Source organism: Oreochromis niloticus, linkage group LG5, assembly GCF_001858045.2.
Source record: "Oreochromis niloticus isolate F11D_XX linkage group LG5, O_niloticus_UMD_NMBU, whole genome shotgun sequence".
Taxonomy (NCBI): Eukaryota; Metazoa; Chordata; class Actinopteri; order Cichliformes; family Cichlidae; genus Oreochromis; species Oreochromis niloticus.
The window spans coordinates 36,578,958-36,599,040 of NC_031970.2; the positions used below are offsets into that span (position 1 = coordinate 36,578,958).

The 20,083-nt window shown below is 39.0% G+C and overlaps 1 protein-coding gene across 4 annotated transcripts in view; it reads left to right on the forward strand.

Moving 5' to 3' along the window:
- The first annotated feature begins 695 nt into the window (after positions 1-695).
- Positions 696-20,083, forward strand: part of LOC100712465 (copine-9) — a 223,350-nt gene continuing 203,962 nt past the window's right edge. The window contains exons 1-2 of one of the 4 annotated variants that reach the window (XM_025907541.1): positions 696-1,070; positions 16,539-16,579. In XM_025907541.1, the coding sequence (XP_025763326.1) occupies positions 994-1,070; positions 16,539-16,579 (118 nt within the window). In that variant the 5' untranslated portion in view covers positions 696-993. The remainder of the gene's footprint in view (positions 1,071-16,538; positions 16,580-20,083) is intronic. The other 3 variants (XM_025907540.1, XM_019358580.2, XM_025907539.1) reach the window with 3 other exon arrangements.

Here is a 20,083-nt window from a genome sequence, read left to right on the forward strand (position 1 = left end):
ACAACTATCTCCTCTGTTCCCTATATATAGAGATCTCAAGATCTAGATTGATCGAGATATAGATCGAACTATGACGATCAAGTGGGCCAGTATAGCAAAAGCTGTGATGGTCCACTTGGGAAAATAAATCTGGGCGTTTTTCTTGGCCTTCAGAAAATAATTCTGATTGCTACAGTGCTGGACAGGCAAACAAAAACAAACAAAAAAAAGATACTGTCTTTGTTGTACATTTGTCTTGAGTTCAAAATATAATTTTATACCAAATGAACCATATTATAAATTTTAAAGACTAGCTGAGTTTACTTTGAGCCTTTATCATTGCATTTATTTTTAGAAATATATAACAGAGCTTTAAAAATGACAAATGGGGCTTGCACATAACTGATCCCTGATAAGGAGTCCTCAACTTTAAAAGTCAGTTGGTTTTCATAATTGCGGAGCCAGAAGTCCTGATGTATTAGTCTCTTACATGATATAATTAGTTTAGACACAGGCGATCTGTGTGTGTGTGTGTGTGTGTGTGTGTGTGTGTGTGTGTATATAAATATAAAACAATCTTATGTTCTTGAAAAGGTCTTTCTATGCATAGGCGCCCTTTTGGTTTTTTTTGGCACAGATCACTTTCCATACCAGATTCCTTGTCAAACACAAATACGGCTGAAAGATTTGTGGATGTCTGTCTCCACCTGGCGATGGAATTAAGAGGAAAGAGGCGCAGAGAAGCTTGAGCATCCGGTTCTGTCAGGCTCTCTCGCTCTCTCTCTCTCGCTCTCTCTCTCTCTCTGTGTAAATGAAAGCCTCATCCTCAGGTATGCCTCCTAACCCGATGCGCTCCAGCGGCAACAACTACTACCGGAGGCGGCCGATTCACACTCTCGGTTTGACGGAACACACACACATAGCCAAAGGAAAATCTGCGCTGTAATAAAAGTACGAACTTCAGGGACTGAGAACAACTGATTTAAAGTAAATAAATAAAAAACAGACTCGGCCATGGCGACAATAGGGGATTTCGACCCACTCAACTCCACCGTACCTGCTACGAAGATTGAAGTCACCGTTTCTTGCAGGTAAGCCCCGGATCTTTGTGCTCTGACAGATTTAGACATTACTGGATGTTTGTAATTAAAGTCAGGTTTTTTCTTCCAGGTGTTTGTTCTATTTTTATTCAATCCTATATTCTAGTGCGTAATTTTCTGCCCTGGATACACTTTTCCATGTTTCCATTCCAGTGTTGCATGTCTTTATCCTGCGCTAAACTCTTTTTTTTTTTTCTCCCCCCCTCAAAGGAGGAATTTGCATGTGCTGTGGGTGTTTAAGTGCGTGGGGTTGCAGCAACCAACCGTAGCAGGATTTATTCCGAGTGCCTCGGAGAGTGCAACTCTCAGATCACATGAATGCCTAGATATTAAATGTACCATCTGTTAAAAAAGAAAAAGATTCGCACGCCAACAGTGTTCAAAAAATAATATAAGTTATGGTCTCTTTCAGTTGTTTTATATCTTAATTTATAAACAGGATATCAGAGCACGGAAACTGCGCTCCAGCAGTGTTACACAGTAGTTTGTAAATAGTTATTAAAATCTCAATATTTTGTATTTTTAATGAGCCTATATAGCAAGAGAATAAGATGTACAAGTATGCAAGGTGCTTAAACGTGGTCAAAGTTTTGATGTGTACTAGAAAGAGGGTCTAAAAGCTAAGTGACATAAAAAATGAACAAAACACTCATGCTGCAGGATGAATGATCTCTTCCCATAGGTTAACTCAGGTACATTTGACCTCCAATGTTTAGATTTCATGAATTCCCCCCACCCCAGGGGAAAAAAATGATAGAGGGATTGGATGAAAAAAAAAAAATACTAAAACAACATATGCTGACCAAGAAAAAGAAGTCTCACCCCACTGCGTAAAGAAATCTAACCCTTTTAATGTCTTTAACACAAATGTGGTGTGTAGAAGACACATTTTTTTCCCTCTAAAACTAAAGTTTTAGTTATTTTTTTTTCATATTTTTTAAGTGCTGTTGCGATTTTTCAAGGAAATCTTAAGGAAATGTCACCTGCCTTGTTTTCAGTCAGCCTCACTGATGTAGTTTAGATGCACATATCTCAGTTAATTTTATGAAGTCATATAAGCATGCCAAATAGCCATGACGTTTTGAAAATGCATTTATGAAATGCAACGTTGACACACATTTAAGCAGGTAAAGATACAAACGCACTCATTCACCATTCCATCCATTCATCTGATCATCATTTTCTGCCGCTTATGAGTCCGGGTCTTGGGGGCAGCAGTCTAAGCAGAGTCGCTCAGACCTCCCCACCTTCTTCAGCTTTTCCAGACACCAAGTCATTCCCGAACCAACCAAAAGCTGTAATTTCTCCAGCACATCCTGGTTCTGTCCTGGGGCTTCCTCTTGATGGTACCCTGGAATACCTCACCTCGGAGGCCTGGAAAACGTGCCTGAACCACCTCTACTGGCTCCCTTTGATGTGGAGGAGCAGCAGCTCTATTCTGAGCTGGATCAGTAATATTTATTGATGATGTAATTGCTGATACAACTATTAGGTACTCAAGATAGAGCTGAAGGCACAAGCAAGCTGCTGGAGGCAGCTGTAAAGACCTGGCAGAACATCTCAAAGGAGGAAAAACAGTATTTGTTGATGGCCACGGGTTCCAGACATTGTCTGCAAAGGACTTTTATTCAAGTGTTAAAAACATCCATCCATCCATGCTTTTCCATGTATCCATTTAGGGTTGCATGGCCACAGGGCCAGGACAGATAGACAGATATACCATTCGCACTCACAGTTACACCTATGGACAATTTAGAATGACCACTTAACCTAACTCCATTAAGTTCATGACTTTGGACTGTGGGAGGAAACCGGAGTACCTGGAAAGAACCCAAATAACACGGAGAGAACATGCAAACTCCACACAGACTCCAGTCAGACGGTGGAACTTCTTGTTGTGAGGCAACAGTGCGCCGACGTGCTGCCTGTCTAAAAACAATCATATTTAACATTGTGTTTGTTACAGGCCTTCGATGGGGTCTGTTTTTAAACAGTTTTTTTAACAGAAAAGCAGAGACAGGAGACATCAGTTGCGTTCGGTCTGCAGGCTCTTCCTCGTCTGGTTTATTAACAGAATTTAACAACGTCCTTTTCTTTTCATTTAGACGCACATTTCTCTTTTAACAACACAAACACATTCAATTAGGTCCATAGCTCAAACCCTTTTGGTTACCTTGCTTTCTCGCAAGAATAAACTTACTCATATACAATGATTATTTTGTGTCCTTACTTACAATAAATCTGTAACCAATTCTACTGCTGTTCAGCATCAAAAACATTTCTGTGCAGCACCATTAACACTGCAATTAACCTGCTTATGTCGCCATTATACTTTCTTTATACTTTAACAGATTCAAACAATATATTACATTTGTAACCAATAAACAAAAATATTCTACCATTGCTCACAAACAGTTTACAATCATCCACAAACAGTATACATCAGACTATTTACATTTGACACATAAGAACTGGGTAGGTCCTAATCAACTGTAACTTCCAATAATGTCAGGATAAAAGAAGCGTCTAAGAGCTGCATTTGTCACAAAATAAAACAGGTAATAAGACCAGCTGCCTATTTAAGCTAACAGTGGAATCGCGGTTAGCTTTCTCTCAATCTGTGAAAACACACTCTCTCACAACATTCGCGGTCTTTAAACTAAGACAGAAAAAGGTTTCTTGCCTTTACATGTGCATTGCAGTGAGCAAACTTGAACTACTAACCTGTTTGTTTTTTTTTTAACAGAAAAGCAGAGACAGGAGATATGAGTTGCGTTCGGTCTGCAGGCTCTTCCTCATCTGAGGGTCAGAAGCGTTGCAACGGCCTATCGCACTTAGCGCTATCTCCCCCTTGTGGCAATGCCACGAAATTACATTCTCCATAACTAAATGAAAGGGCAATACCACCATAAAATCAGGTCTTTTACATCAATAAATGTTTTTAAAAAAAATTACAATTGTGACCATACACTTGTGGGCGTCACATGTTAGTTTGTTCAATCACTTTTGAGACTTTCACAACTGGGATATTTCTATAAAATTGGCTGTAAATTATTAATAAAAGCTGAATAAAAGCTGAAAATCTACACTTCAGTCACATCTTAATTGTTTGATTTAAAATCTGCTGTGGTGGTGTACAGTGCCACCATTTCCAAAGAATATTTAATTGTCCAAAACTGTATGACCGAACTGTGTGTTTGAGTAGCTCACGCATTGTTGAAGCACACAGACTTGCTACACGTAAGGTTGAATTATGGTCCCAGGCCCTAAGGAGCTCCAACTGCCTGGGCTTCTTCCATATCATTCCTTTTTTATAATCCAATTAATCTTTAATTTCTAGGCAGTTTGCAGGTCCTTGCTCTCCTCCAAATTAAAAAAAAAGAGTTCTGTGGCTGTAGCTTAGGAGGTCGAGTCAGTTGTCTGCAGAAGATCAGTGATGGACATCTAGTTCCTCCATTCTGCAAGCCAAAATATCATTGGACAAGATACTAAACCCTGAGTTTCCTCCCATATATTCATAAGTGTGTGTGTGTGTATGTGTATGTGCCTTAGGCACTTAGACATAGAATTGCCTTCTTTAGTTGCGCATAGCACTACCCATAGCAAATATTCACTTTTTGATTATTTGCTTAAAAGCTGATGATCACCTAATCAGTAATAACAATTATGAACACTATTATTAACACTGCAGGCCTTCAGCACCTTTTTCCATATTTAAAATTCCATCACAGATCCAAATTTTGGTGAGCATTAGGTTATTTATGGTTGACGTACATTGAACGTGACATGTGAAACAATCACGAATGGAAACAATTTGCAACATCGCATTCGCAGGGAGATGAGTATTTATTTAGATGTTAATTATTACATTCTAAGGAGGACATATATGAACATACATATGCTATGCTTGTTATAGCAAGAAGATTAAAGAAATCAATGAACTAATTGATAATCTGTGCTAGGAAAGGATGAGGGACAGGGTCACCAGTCTGCCACAGGGCCAGGACAGATGTACCATTCACACTGGACAATTTAGAACGACAACTTAACCCAACCCCACTAAGTTCATGACTTTGGACTGTGGGAGGAAACCTGGAGAGAACCCAAATAACACAGAGAACACAGAGAACATGCAAACTCTGTGTGTTTGTGTGTTCGTGTGTTTTGTACTGTGGGAATCAGGCAAATCTGGTAGCTCTTATTTCATTTGCACTGTCAGAATGTGTCGGCTCTGATTTTGCAAATTGATTTTCACCTGCTTCTCTACACTAATCATAGCTCGTTATTTGCTATGGGTGGGTTTAAAACAGTCAGTGACCTCTCTGCATGCTGTAGTCTTCTTTTACATTTTTTCTGTCACTCACAGTAAATCACATTTTCATCAATTTTGTTACCTTTTGGAAGTCAAAACTGAAGTGTTGGGGAAACAGTGACAGTGAGATTTATAGCTGAGCAACTGGAGACCCTTTGAGTTTAATATGGTCTTGGTTAAAGCTCTTATTCAAAGGCTTTACAAAAAGCAAACACTGATAGAATTTCTTAAAAAGTTATGTATACAGGTCAGCACTCTATAAAATAAGCCTTTACTATATTTAATTAAAACTTGAATCCTTCAAGGGAAGCCAAAGTTTTGGGGGACTAACTCTAATACTAATTTTCTCAATATCTGTAAATTGAGTTTTTAAATATTTGTAAATATATGTTAACATCAGAATTTTCATATTAACTGATAAATCCTATGCAGCACTTTAAATGTGTGCTTTGTTAATCATGAACTGACAACATGGATATTTTTTTTATTATTTACATGTGGGGCATGTTTAGCTACACAATCGGATGCCTTATAAATATCTGTCTTTTGCATTACAATTAAGCAAATTTTCCTCATCAGAATTAAGTGTTTGACCACTAAGCATTCATGTCTGTTGTTGCAGCATCCTCAACATCTTTTTATAATGAATTGTTTTGCTTTCATGACTAGTCTCATTGCTCTTGACTAGCTCCTTTCCAGCAGTAACCAGCACCACTCTTGTGATGTGTTAACAGTAAAAGCTAAGAAATGACTGAGTTATGTGTTGGTGGCTATCTTATATATTGAGCTGTTTTTGTTCCACAAATCGGTAAAAGCAATTTCAAAAATTGGCATGAAGCCACAGCCGGTTGTCCTTCCTGCATAGATCACCTCTGTCAGACTTTGAAAGAGAAGTTCATGCATCCTCTCAGACAGCAGCATTTCCATGTCCTAGGTCATGTCTGTATGCTGATAGAGTCTGAAGACGCTGATCGTGACAAGCTGTTCCTGGACCTCAGTGTCTCTGGGCACCAGCAGTCCAGAGGGTTTAGAAGGGAGCTTTCTCAGCTCCCTGACACTGACAGAATAGGGTTGGCTCAGTGGGCCCCAGAAGAATCCTCACTGCATACAGATCAAGCACACACGAGCTGTGAGTAAGGAGAGAAGGAGAAAAGTAAGGCATCAGGAGAGGGAGACTGGATTTTTGAAAAAGTGAAGCAACCTTTAGTTATGGTGCTAAAGCTGTGAGCACCATTCATCAGAACGGGTGACCAATAATGCTGATAAACACCAGTGACCCAACAGGAAACGATGACTCTCTAAACACAGGGATGCTTAATCATGTTAATTATGGCTGCATTCCATTCATATGGATCTGTTCTATGGAGTAGCTTGACCTCCTCACAAACTGCTAATTGGCCCCTCAGTAGGTCAGTATTTCCACCAAAGACACCACAGTGACACTTGACCCAAAGCTGCTTTTATATTGATGTTCGGTTACTTTTTCAAAACAACTAATTGCACTGCGATGTGTTTTCTGCCTATTACTGTTGGTGGATTTCAACCCATTGTGTCGGTGCTATTTTGTATCTTCTCATTTGTTATTTAACCTCACGAGTAAGTAAGAGGGTGACTCAAGACTATTTTAACCATGATAGATTTGTTGCATTATTTTTAAGGCTTTTTGGGCTTAAAAACTAATTATATGATATAAACAGATTTTTTTTTATTGCAAAACACACATAACAAATAGAAGGCAATTATTTCCCTTTTATTTTCCAGTGCCGATGACTTTGGAATTGTTTCTTGGCTTTGGATGATCAAGTCCCAGATGCCGTGGTTGAAAATGGCACTTGACAAATTCTTAAGAAACATATTCACTGCCAAATAAGCCTCTGTATGTAGGCAGTGATACTCATACTTCTGTTTTTGAGCCCTGTGAGCATTTTCAGCAGAGCCAGCTGCAAGCAGGATTACAGTGCATTAAAATCTGTTGGTCTCTAAGTGGTGAAAGGTAATGGAACACAACCTATCAGCTGTTTGAGGATAACACAAACACAAACTTGCAATTTTACTTTTAATCTTGTGATCGATGGCTGCTGTTGGACCTGCATTCCTTCTATTGGGAAGATAGGGTGACCCCCTTCTCCGTTTCTTTATGACCTCATTAAACTTGTTCAGGATGGCTTTATAATATCACTTGTTTCAGGTTATATAGTGTATAATGTGACACCAATTTTGTACAATATCATTACAGGATAAACCATGGCATGTTTATTGGCTAATGACCTGACAAATTGTTAGCCAATGAGCATGATGTGTGCCTCAGGGAAATTATTTTCCAGCCAATAAGTACAATATAATTCATGAAAGTTTAGAAATGTAGGGGTTTGGGGCTTGATGTTTCTGATATACTCATAGCTTTTTCATTTCGAGCAGTTTACCTATAAAATATAATTGCTTTGCTTACTCTAACTCTAATATTGTGAATGTGCCTTGCTGCTTGTGCATGTTTCACCTCAAGCTTTGTCTCAAGTTGTGAATCATATTGATCAACAGCAGTCAGTGCAGCCATTGTACAAATTGTGTACAAATGCAAACCATCAACCAGAAGTAACATTTTAGTCACCTTAAAAGTTCAGGAAAAAATTGGAGTAGTCCATGTGATGGTACTGAAAATGAGCCTATCAGATCTGCAAACACACACTTAAATCTTCAAGGTGGATGCTAACTCTGGGTCCTGTCATCGAAACTGCCATCTCTCTCTACAAGCTGGACCTTTGAACTGAGTCTGATCTGAGCTGCAGCACTATACGCATCCTTCTACCTGAGCCTCTTTCATCTCCCTTTGTCTAAGAAAATCCATACAGGTCTGACCTGCCTGATGTCTTTTGACACATACTTGACATTTGGATGATTTTAAAAGGGTTCCATGTAGCACACTGTCTCATTATTGTGCAGATGTCAACACATCTGCAGTAGAGGTTACCTGGAGGTGAAAATGCAGCCTTGTTTTTAAAAGACTCGCCTGCTCTTTGACTTAGCTGCTTTAAATCTTCAATTAGGTCATCCATGCTTTAATATAAAGACAGTTTTGCTCCTTGAGAAACAAATCAGTCTTTATGCACTTGATGTCCCAGCTGATCTATTTTCAGGTATTGTTTTTTCCGTTGGGATTTCTTTCTCAAACAGCACAGCACTCGTGTTACATCTCAAAGCCACTGCAGCTGGTAATGAGGGGATTGCTTTTCCCATTGAGGTTAAGATGGCTGGGATTTCTGTTCACATGGATTAGACATGAGTGAAACGGGGAAATGAGAATCATTGTTTTATGCAGAATGAGTGCATTGATTGGAAAACAGGTGCAACTGATTGCTCTAATGTAAGTTAGGTGTTTTTTTTATGCTACAGCTGTTTGATGTCTCATTGGCACAAAAATAGAGGAGACCACCCATATTTGTACATTCTGCTAATGATATGGAAAGAAAGGAGGGCTACAAGAATATAAGTATTTTGTTTTCTGTAGTTAAGATTTAAGATAAATATTTTATGCAAAATTCAAAGGAGCTATGATTAATCATTGCACATTCAGGTGCTCACTGAATTGTGAAAGCATTCTACAAATTGTTAGATGTTCATGTGCTTTTAGGAGTGAATGCTAATGCCATTCAGAGCATTTAAACAATTGACTTCTAGTAAATAATTAGAAATATCTGACGTTACCAGCACTGCTTCTAACATCACCAACTAATTGATTACCACCCTAGTTTGTAAGTAAGTCACAGTTAGAACATGATATTATATTACACATTCAGTGTTGGCTAAAAATCATCTGTTTCTAAATTTCTACTACTAATTGAAAAAAGTTTTTTTTCAAGCAACCTTTGAAATTTGGCCAAATTTATTTATAGATTTTAAATCCTGTCCTGATTATGGTTTGAATGCACTGCTGTACCAAACACAGTTTGCTTTTCCAAGATGAGCTCTATAAATTCTCTATAGGCTCCTATTCTTAATGTGTTTCTTTTACCTGTTTATTTATTCATTTCTGTTTGTGTTATTTCAGTTGTTCCAGCATGGGTGGTATAGTATGACCATGTCTAAGGCAGCAAAGGCAGGACAAAGAAAAAAAAAGGAAGGGGGGAGAAAATAGGGATAATGTGCAAATAGAAATGCATCTTCTTGTTGTGTGTGTGTGTGTGTGTGTGTGCGTTATTCAATTAAATTTAGACAAATTTAGTTGGGTATGATTGATGGTGTTATGAAACAGTACAATACCGTGCTGGTGGCACAGTGGTTAGCAGTGTTGGCTCAAAGCAGAAAGGTCCTGGGTCTGAATCCGTCAGGTCTTTTCTGTGTAGAGTTTGCATGTTCTTCCGTGTCTGTGTGGGTTCTCTCTGGATACTTTAGCTTCCTTTGACATTACAGAAACAACAAATCATGCTACAATCTAGCAAGAACAGATGAGAAATAAAGTAATTCAACAAAAGTGGAAGTTTTGCCAGCATTTCCCTCGTTACTCCCTTGTGTATTTAAGCCCTGTGTTTTCCTTTGTCCGTTGTTGCGTCATTCTGTCATGGTTAGCTGTGTGGCAGGCAGGAGGTAGGACCCAAACGCAGGACTCGAGACACGGAAGGATAACCTAAAGGAGGGAGCTTTATTTTGCTGTTCAAAACTCGAATATGAAATACAAGAAAATAAAACCAGAAACATAAAAAAGTCAAACCAGAAAACTTAGGAAACTAGAAAACTAAACTGGGAAACCAAGAACTAGGACATTACCAAGTACATGGGAGAAACACAGGGGAGTAACCAGGGAAGGGGAAACAGGAGGGAAACTCAGCTGAGACTAATCTGACCAAATGAGACAGGGAGGAAGCAAAACTGAAAACAATGAGCACCGGACGCAAGATTGTCACAGGAAAACAGGAAACAAAAGACATACACAAAGATGCAGACTTGACACTGTGACATGGAGACTAGACTCAAATGCTTCAGCTTTCGCAGTCCACACTGCGACACGAAAACAGCGTTTTCAGATTTATCCACTGTGGAGAATGTTTTCAAGCTCAGTTTTCCTTAACCAAAAATGCCATCTCAGTGTGGATGGAAGGCCAAAACAGAGAGAAAAAGATGCGTTTTCAAATGAAAACGTATTAGTGTGGACATGGCCTAGGGAGCTAGAAACACGGAGACAAGCGTAACTAACCATAGAACACAGGGAAGGCACAGTAGGAACTTTAAATAAATGGTAAACGGCCTGTATTTGTATAGCGCTTTACTTACTCCCTAAGGACCCCAAAGCGCTTTACACATCCAGTCATCCACCCATTCACACACAGGTGATGCCAAGCTACATTGTAGCCACAGCTGCCCCAGGGGGCACTGACGCCACCGGGCCCTCTGACCACCACCAGTAGGCAACGGGTGAAGTGTCTTGCCTAAGTACACAACGACTGAGACTGTCCGAGCCGGGGCTCGAACCGGCAACCTTCCAATTACAAGACGAACTGCCAATTCTTGCGCCAGTTCGTCTTTATTGTTTTCTTGAACACAAGCAGAAAACAATAAAGAGAACCAAAACCATAAAGAACAACAAATCCAAGAATTGAACTTAAACTAGAATTACACATATGAATTCAATTCAGTTGAGTTCTATTCATTTTCAGAACTGTATATAAAGCACCAATTCACTGTCACCTCGAGACACTTTATATTGAGTAATATTACAAAGAAAGGAGTTAATATGGCAGCGTGTTTTTGTTGCTCTTTTCGCAGCAGTCAGGCCTTCTATTCTGACATCACCATAAAAGATTAATGACACAACATAATTCTACTGTGTAAACACGCAACTCTGATTTGACTTGCCACTTGTCACTGACATTATGGAATCTGTGTCTTGAAGTAGAGCTCTGAAAATGACTTGGGATTTGGCCACAGCACGGTGTATACAGTCTATGTGTGGAAATCGCTCTGTCAGATGTGTCATTATGGATGTGGGTCAGAAAGGGAGTCAGATAGTGTTGAGGGAAGCTGTGTTTTTGGTCTCTTTTTAAACAAGTGGCTGCCTGCCTGCCACCCAAATGCTGCTCCTCTAGATCCTATTAGACAAGCCAAGTGTGGCAGCCTGCCTGCAGTCTGCAGTGATTACTGCTGGCACAGGATTGCTTGAATGAGACAAGGGAAAATATATGACCTGCCTTCTCTTGCAAGTAAATGACCTATTAACCCCAATACACATTGCAAAGTAAAGATTTTCTGGTGGCAACAGAAAGACTTTGTTTTCTCCTCAATCAGGTTCATGTTTTATAAGTAATCTATATCTCATGCAATTATTAGTACTGTTGCCTCATAGCAAGAAAGCCCTGGCTTGATGCCACGTTCCAGATACCTCGGATGTCAGAACTCGGGAGCCAGGGAAAACAGGATTAGTTTTCTTAGCAAGGTAGAGGCATTTAGGTATTACTAGCAATGCAGCATAATACTCATTTTTTGCGCTTTGAAAAGGCATTCATGTAAAGAGCCTGATCAGTGTATGGCTTATTTACTGTGTCAAAAATACACAACAGTGGCAGTACAGATTAAATGTTTACAGTTTTACTACTTTGTACCTTCAGTGCTGTCATTTTGGATCACTAACTTGTGGTATGTTGGTCTGCTCTAACTTTCTGAGTGGGAAATCTGAGTTGAACAGGTGTTCCACAAAAAAAATCCTACTGGGAACTCCTAATTTCCAACTTCTGACTTATTCAAGAACACACTATGAAGAAGGCACCTGTGCAAAACAGACTTTATTTCAAGGGACTCGTGTGCTTTTAACGACATGCTGAAAGTCACGTGAGCATCGTTTCCAACCTAATTTCTGCAGGAAAAAGGAATCCAAAGGTGCTGTGAGCATCATTTCTCCTTAAACACCATTGATACCAGTTTTTCCACACTACAATGCCTTTCTAAAATGTTTCCTAGAAAATGTTAATTGCAGTAGAAAAAATATAACTCCCACATATAGTCCCTTTAATTCATACTCCTCCACATTCCACGATTATGGAGTTTTTTCACCTGTTTCTTTGGAGGACATTTTCAGACATTTACACAAATGAAACTCTCAACAAGACCAGCTGATATTTTACCCAAATCTTTGTTACATTTTTTTTAACAATAAGACAAAGAAGACAGAGGGACCTCTGGAAAAGCACTAAGTGACCCCGTGAAAACTGCCTCTGATAACAGAATTAGTGAGCCATTGAAGTCCAAGGACAGTCCTTTGTTAGGACATGAAAGAAGTGCATACTTAGATGTACCATGTAATAACCCTGGTGCCATCTTGTCCTAGCATTAGTATGTTTAAAAATGTTTTTAATTAGATTATTAGTTAATTAGATAGACTGTAATTATTAACTGAATAGAGAATAACTCATATCAGCATTAGAAGATTTTACTGTTCTTTTGTGAAGGCTTTTGAGAGCTGCATCAATGCAGTGCTCTCAAATGGTGATGGCTGTGCAGTGTGGCTGGTGTTGTGATGCTAAAAAGTGACATTGGCAGCACTTTAGGAGTGAAATGCCAGGCAGGTCAGCGAACACGGGGAGCCAGGACTTCTCAGTGGGAGAATGTCAATGTCAGCAGGCGAGGGCTCTGATTGGTAACCCAGCTTCTCTCATATCATGTCCTGAAGGTTTCAAACACAAGGCCACGTTACAAGAGAAAACTTGTCTCTTAAATGAGATTAGTATCTAATAGATGTTAAGCTTCAAAGACGGGTTCTTTGCTTTCTGAGTAAAAGCATGGATCTAAACAAAGCATGATTCTAGATGCTTGTCTGATTCTTTAGGATTTTCTGCAGCTTGTTCTCTCTAATGATTAATTGCTGGCTCTCTTCCAGAGTTTGTCTTTTTTACTGTCTCCCTCCCCTCCCTCCTACACAGTCGCACCAGATGGCGGTCCCTGCCTGAGCCTGGTTCTGCCAGAGGTTTCTTCCTGTTAAAACAGAGCTTTTCCTTCCCACTGTCACCAAGTGCTTGGTGACAGTGGGAAGCTTGCCCCACCCACCCACCCCCCGATTGTTGGGTTTTCCTCTGTATTATTGTAGCGTCTTTACCTTACAATGTAAAGCACCTTCAGATAACTGTTGATTTATAGATATAAATAAAATTGAATTGAATTGAATTAAACTTACCAGAGTGGAACCCTGCTAACAAGCAGCCCCTAATAAGTTCTACTCAAAGAAAAGAAAATATAAGCCAACTTAGTTGAATCATTCTTCTACATTATGTAACTGGCAGTTTTCCTTTATTTTATACCCACTGACAGATCAGCTTCAGCACATATTGAGCTGATCTATTAGCAAACCTAAATCAAAGGCCTATTGTATCAGAGTATGATGTATGCATCAGCGAGCTCTGTGAGGCATATATGAACACAAATGCATGCATCTGTAAGGGTAATGGTAGCAGCAATATAGCATCAATAAACAGCTACATGATGACAAATGACAAATTCAAGTTTGTTTCTTGCAGATTTTATTGCCCACATTTAAACTACCCCCCCCCCCCCCCCCAAAAAAAACCAAAAACAAAAAAGAAATGCAAGTGTTTGAAGTGATTTTAAAGACCAGCACTACAAGACAAGAGATATGACCTCCTTGTGAGTTTGATGAAAACAGTCACTCCTCTGCATACTGACGACACAAATATCTAGAATTAACTCATCATGCAACCTGGAACTGTGCAGTGGTTACTGGTTGTGACTATCTGTGATGAACATGTCAACCCAGCATTTCCCAGTCCAGCAGAAAACACATTTGACTAAATGTCTCCTGATCCAGAAAGGCTTGCATTAGTGTGCATCTATGACACTGTGCCACAATGACACTGATGACTATGTTGTTCATACACTGTTTTTTTTTTTTGGTGTTTGTGTGTTTGTGTGTGTGTACATGTTTAAACATCTTTTTGAGGACAGAAAATTGGCATGCTACTATACTTGTGGGGACCAACAGTCACTTATGGGGACAAAATGCCCCACAAGTTTGAAGGGATTTTTGAGGCTCAAAATGTGGTTTTAGTGTCAGGGTTGTAATTAGGTTATGGTTAGGTTTAGGCTGAGGGTTAAATGTAACCAGTTTTGATGGTTAGGGTTTGTGACATGTCCTCACTAAGATATGAAAATGAGTGTGTGTGTGTGTGTCAGAAGCCATAGCAAGAGCTGGCACAAACCAAAGTCGTCAATTAGAATGAAGTTTTTAACAGTTTGACAGGTTTGTTATTAGAAGTGATCCCTGCTCTGTGTGAGAGAAGCTGGTACAGTGACAGAAAATGCATACTGCTAAGTTACAGTCATCAAGTTTGTAGGTAAGCTGTGGCAGCATTAAAGTACTTGCTCAGGTTTAATGACTCACATTAGGTTAATCATAGATCTAAGTGTTTTAGCACTGAAGTGTACTCTATCCTAGGCTCCCCCAGTCTCTAAAAATCTAAAGATCTAAAAGGATGGAATGTGGTTTTGGTAAGGTTTTTTTTTTATGCTTGGTTGTTAACAGTTTATTCAAAATCACCTAGTTTTACTCCATGTTCGATGGTAAATAAAGTGAAGTCAAGACTTCTAAAAAGTGGTGTGAAGCAAGTGCCAAACCAGCTGCTGTCAGAGAGTGTGTGCTACAAAGTGTTGGGATGCCTGCTTGGTAAACAACAATGTGTTTTGTATTACAAAGAAGATGCAACATGTGGGAGCGCAAGTTTTTAAAGGCTTTCTATTCTTTTGGGATCCTCTTTGAAAGAGTGTGCTATTGTTAACTGAGACTAGACTGAAGATTGACAAGCTTATTCTCATAGCTCTGCCTATCTATTGACATTTAGCCTGCTACCATCTTGGGCACATGGTGGAAAATAATTATACTAAATAGCTTTTTAAATGTTGTTGATTGCTTTCCAGACAGATTGAATGAACAGTATTATGTGTATGGCTTTTTAGGACTACTCATATTTGTGAATTTTTTATTAGGTTCTCTTGCATCTCGGTACAAACTGAAAGTTCCAGGTTTATTTGGTATCGCTACTCAGTCTGCTTCCCTAGTTAAGGGAGAAAAATGTCCTCCAAAAAAGGCAAAAACCGTAGGATAAAATCATCTGCGTGGGGTACTCGTATGGTTGTTTTATAGCACTACAAGCTGCCACAGTGTGCTGACAGGCGAGGGCTGTTATACTGATGCCCACACGTGAATGTGAACATACTGTATTCAGACACGAACAGAACAGTGTGAACATGCGAGGATGTGTGCTCCCTGTAGTCACCCTCATCACCCTGACAGCTCCAAGTCCTCAAGAGGCCAATGTTTCAATCTGTCATCTCCCACATCTCAGCACTTTATCGAACGCTGTTTGTTATCACAGTCGGTTCCAAGTAATGTGTCAGGTTGTTAGACGGAAATTGGGTCGTAATCCCGGCAATGATTTGACACACAAGTGTGGCTCTTTGTGTGTGTGTGTGTGTGAGATTCATTTTTCTTCCTGCAGGAACAAAATGATGAAGCAAATAGCACGTTTCTAGTGTATGTCTTGCTGTCACTGTGGTAAAAACATGTGGTACATGATCTTAGTTCACTTCAGAATGTATTTTTAGTTGTTGTTTTTTTCTTTAAAAAAAAAAAAAAATCTGATTTGATAGGTTTTAGATATGTATGCAGTAATATTTCCACTGGAATTAAAGTTTATTTGGATAAATCTTATACAAGAACTTTGTGACAGTTAACACTGTAGGGATTTTCACTATATTGTGCAGTTACAGTCAACCAGTTAAAACATTTGTGTATTGTTGTAATATTTCTTCTACCCACAAACAAAGAACCATTCATGTGGCTCTATTTTGTAGCATTAGCAGTTTCTTAATCTGACCATAGTTACACTCTTGAAAGCAGAGTTCTCTAAAAGGTGATACTAACATATGACTGCACATATGTACAGTACACAGAGTGCACTATGCTTCTTTTGTAAGTCTAGAGAGACGTCCTTTTTACAGTGCTGAGAGAGAGTTTGAAAGAAAGGACACCCTTAATGCTTTTTAGAACATGACTATGAACACATGAAAGATTTTGTCATACTGTTGAACTTACCATGAACCATTTAGCCTTGCAGTACTTTGATGTTTCTGTCTTAAACACTTTTTTGTTGCAGGAACCTGTTAGACATGGACACCTTCTCCAAGTCAGATCCAGGTAACTGCCTTCTCTCTCACACTGATTCTTCACATTCATCATTCATTTGTGTAATTACTCCTTTGATGTGATTTTGTATTCTCTGATGCCTTGGAACTTTTCTGTCTCATGCAGTGTTGATTAAATCACTGCCTTTTGCATGTTAATTCCACACTTAGAGCATCAGTGAGCAGAAATAGTGTGACTGTCTCCCACAGCGCTTACACATGCAGAATAGTAACTGACTGAATGAAAACCTGCATCTTGGGATCGAATGGGAAGGACTCTTAATTAAGTTGGTCCTCATTAAGGGTGACTAATCATTGGAGCCTGATTGACACTTTGCAGTTGCTGGGCCCACACATTGAATGTGATTATATTATAGTAACTTTTAGAGACAGCAGCTGCATCTTAATGCAACTTTAGAAACAAAAGAATGGAGGAAAAAAAGCAAAATGCACAAATGCCAAAAAACTAATTGAAAATGAAAGGCTTCTCTGGATTCGTTTTCTTATCTGTCAATGCAACTTTTTCAATCATTGTTTAAGTCAGTCATTCAAGTCAGAAGCTTGAGCGTTCCTTAGTTTATTCTTCTGACTCTAGTAATGACCACAGTTTACCAAATAAACATCGTTTCCTATCAACTTCCATAAAATCTAAAGTCTTGCACCCAGAGAAGTTACCCCTTAGCCAAAGAACACAGGTTTAAGGCACACATTGGCTTTATTAGACCTGGATGCTAGATCATTCTTTGATTATGCAGTTTACAGTCAAAAATAAAGAGATCCTGACTGTTTTCTATGTAGACGCATGTAGCTTGTAACTTTTTTCTTGCCATCATTCTGGTAGAGGTTGGTCTTGGTTTCATTTGTTCAAAGAAAGCTCGTTTGACCGCATGTTGTCTGTCAACGCAAAATCTTCCAAATGCAAGCGCCACACCTCAAATCAACCCCAGGTCTTTTATCTGCTTAACTGATAATATTCATAACATCTACAGTCTTGACACAATGAAGGAATTGCCCACACCTGCCCATGAAATAGCCTTTGAGTCAATTGTCCAATTACTTTTGGTCCCTTTAAAAAGAGGGTGGCACATGTTAAGGAGCTGAAACTCCTAAATTCTTCATCCAATTTGAATGTGGATACCCTCAAATGAAAGCTGAGAGTCTGCACATTATGTCAATAGTATAACTATAACTGGAATATGTTTCAGTAAACAGGCAGTGCAATATACGCAGTATACAGTACAGCACAATGAAAGACTTATAAACACAGATTTGCATGCATTAGTAAACTACAGCCAAGCACATGGTTAAATGTTAGACCAGCTTTGACAACATCATACAAATATTTGTTGGTCCAGCCTCATTTCAGCTCCTCTTGTCTGACGAGTGTAATCAGCCATTACATGTTCCTCATATATCTTTGCTTTGGTAAATGGACTGAATGTTATATAACGCTTTACAACATGCTACATTCAACCAATCACACCCAGTAACTTCCTTTTGTGCTTTTAAGTGCTTATTAACTAACATTCATATGCCGATGGATGCATTGGAGATCAACTTGGAGTTAGTATCTTGCCCAAGGATACTTGGCATGCAGACTGGAGGAGCCAGGGATCGAACCACCAACCTTCCGATCAAATAATAATGAAATAAAATCAATATAAGCAATAATTATGCCAGTTGTAGATGCTATGTTTTCTTTCTGTTAGGGTATAAATTAAAATCATAAAACTCAAACATCAGCACAACTGCTCTGACCATTCAGAAAATGTTCTTGGAGAAAAATGTGGAAGAGTGTCACTCCATTGTGCTACAGCAGCACTACAGCTATGGCATCAAGGTTTACTCTAAGCACCCAGATTTAAACCCGCTTAGTGGACTGTAACTTAAATTTTGACCTATTTAATGTTATTTACTAAGTACGTAAAAAGCAGACAGGACTCTTATTCACGAGTCAATGTTTCATCTTTACTTGAGTTGAAAAAGGTGATATAAAAAGCAAGGCTATATGAGCAACAGTTGAGTAGAAAATCAATTTCAAGAAGAAAAGTGCTGACGAGATGCAGCATGCAAGACAAAAAGGAACCTTGGAGTCAAAAGACGCAGACGACATATTTCTTAATATCATTTTTTATTGTCAGTTGCATTGAAGTGTTATGGCTGATAACTCAACAGACTGAAGAGCACAGAAGGAAAAACAACCTGGCTTATTAAGTTGCCAAAAAACCCCAACAAAAAACAATCACTACTTGCTGTTGATTAAACCAATAAGTGGCCTTTCAATCAAACACGGGTTGAAGCACAAAATTTTTATTAAAAACAAAGAAATTTAGTGTGTTATTAGTTTTTCCTCCTGTGAGAGTTCCACTCACTTCTGTTGTTGAATCTAAGAGAGAAATAATTAAAATCAGTTCAATTCAGTTTTATTTATATAGTGCCACTTCACAAACTCAGAGCACATGAAAAGCAAGGACCCTACGATATTAGAGGGAAAGCCCCAACCGTGTTTCGCGACAGTGGGAAGGAAGTTCCTTTAACTGGAAGAGACCTCTGCTAGAACCAGGCTCAGTGAGGCAGCTGAGGGATGAAGAGAAAGAGAAAAGGAAAAACGAGAGGACAGTGAGACCAAGATAAAACAAAACTATGGGGGAGAGAAGCAAAGAGCCGAGTTGTTGGCATCCCATTAAGGTACCGGACTGAGTTCCCGAGAGTGACCCAATCTTTCACAAATGTTTGTAGAAGCAGCAATCTGCCACAGTATCCAAAATCAGAGAAGACAGAATAGAAGCGTGAGCAGTTTACTTTCACTCATGTTGAATCTGAAATGGTTAGCTTACAGGGAGAACTGCAGTATTGCAGAGAATTCTTCACTTTTTCCAACCTTGCATCGTTGCTTGAAAACATATACTGTCAATTTGTCTGACTAGCCAAATCATATAGTTGAGATTGCTGAGCAGACCCTATTGACTGTGTCCTATAGATACAGTATGTTAATGAAGAGAAATAATGAAGCATTGATGCGCACCCTCTTCCTCAAATTAACAGCTGAACATCTCAAACTGCCTTAGTGGACATTTCTTTTGGCACTTTTAAGATAAAATCAACTTTTAGTGCTTCATCCTTGTCATATGAAATTTTGTAGCTTTCAGTTGAGGTTTGTTTGATGTAACATCTCCCAAGACTGCAAAGAGCTGTGTTTACATGCAACCTGACAGTACCATAGCAGTCTGACAGTTTCCTAACGAACTCTCACGAGTCCCGACAGAAGCCTAATTATCTAATGTGAGATTGTAGATTTGGATCTCTTTCATCAACACAGATTAGAGAATTTTTCCCATCTTGTTTAGAAATCAGTAATTACCACAAAGCTCCATGAAGCCAAAGAACCTCAGGTAAACTCTTTGATTTTTGCTAAATGTTGATTCATATGCAAGAAAGAAAATTTAAAATGTCATCTGGGATCAACTGTTCTGAACAGGCTGAGCATTTGTCACGTATATCATTTTAGAAAGTCAGT